Source organism: Carlito syrichta, unplaced genomic scaffold (assembly GCF_000164805.1).
Source record: "Carlito syrichta isolate Samal-C Ts95f unplaced genomic scaffold, Tarsius_syrichta-2.0.1 Scaffold309836, whole genome shotgun sequence".
NCBI lineage: Eukaryota > Metazoa > Chordata > Mammalia > Primates > Tarsiidae > Carlito > Carlito syrichta.
The window spans coordinates 249,329-250,178 of NW_007253932.1; the positions used below are offsets into that span (position 1 = coordinate 249,329).

An 850-nucleotide genomic window follows, 5' to 3' on the forward strand; every position below is an offset into this window, starting at 1 on the left:
CCTCCTGGTCTCAGCCGGCGGGGGCGGGGGGCACCCAAAGGTCTCTCCATGGCCCTGAGACTCCAACCCCAGCCAAGTGGATCTCGGTGGGAAGGCAATGCCAGAAAAGGAGATGAAGAGCGTGATTCATTTAAACCTCAGTAAAACAGACCTTCCTTGCCTCCGTGAGAACACACGCAATTCTGGTGTGTTGTAGATGAGGCAGAAAACATAGGCAAGCAATAACCGACAGAAAACCAAATGTCATCCTACATTCCACCACCCAGAGATGAATACAGCTCAGGCTGAGCCGCATTTCTTAGTCTTGGTTTTCTCCCCTATGTATACATCCTTACATATGAGGGAAAGTGTGCCCAACACATAGTAGGTGCTCAATAAAGGCTTCTTTCTTTCCTTTTTTTTTTTTTTTTTTGAGTTGGGGTTTCACTCTGGGTTGGCGTCATCCAGGCTGGAGTGCAGTGGCAGAATCACAGCTCACCAGAGCCTTGACCTCCTGGGATCAGGTGATCCTTTCTGCCTCAGTCTCCTGAATGGCTGGGACTACAGGCACACTCCACCATGCCTGGCTACTTTTTTGATTTTTTTGTAGAGACAAGGTCTCACTATGTTGCCCATGTTGATTTCGAACTCGTGGGCTCAAGTAATCCTCCCACCTTGGCTCCTAATGTGCTAGAATTATAGGCATGAGCCATCACACCCAGCCTCAATAGAGGTTTCCGGAATGAAATAACTTGATTAGTTTTTAAAAGCTGGGATTCAGCTGGGATTGGTGGCTCAGCCTGTAATCCCGCACCTTTGGGAGGCTGAGGTGAGTGGATTGCCTGAGCCCGTGGGTTCGAGACCCGCCTGG

The 850-nt window shown here is 49.6% G+C and overlaps 1 protein-coding gene across 1 annotated transcript in view; it reads left to right on the forward strand.

The window, feature by feature from the left end:
• SDSL (serine dehydratase like) overlaps positions 1-850 on the forward strand; it is a 23,258-nt gene that overhangs the window by 19,541 nt on the left and 2,867 nt on the right. The window contains exon 6 of the mRNA XM_021717527.1: positions 1-40. This exon is cut by the window's left edge and continues 185 nt beyond it. Within this exon, the coding sequence (XP_021573202.1) occupies positions 1-40 (40 nt within the window). The remainder of the gene's footprint in view (positions 41-850) is intronic.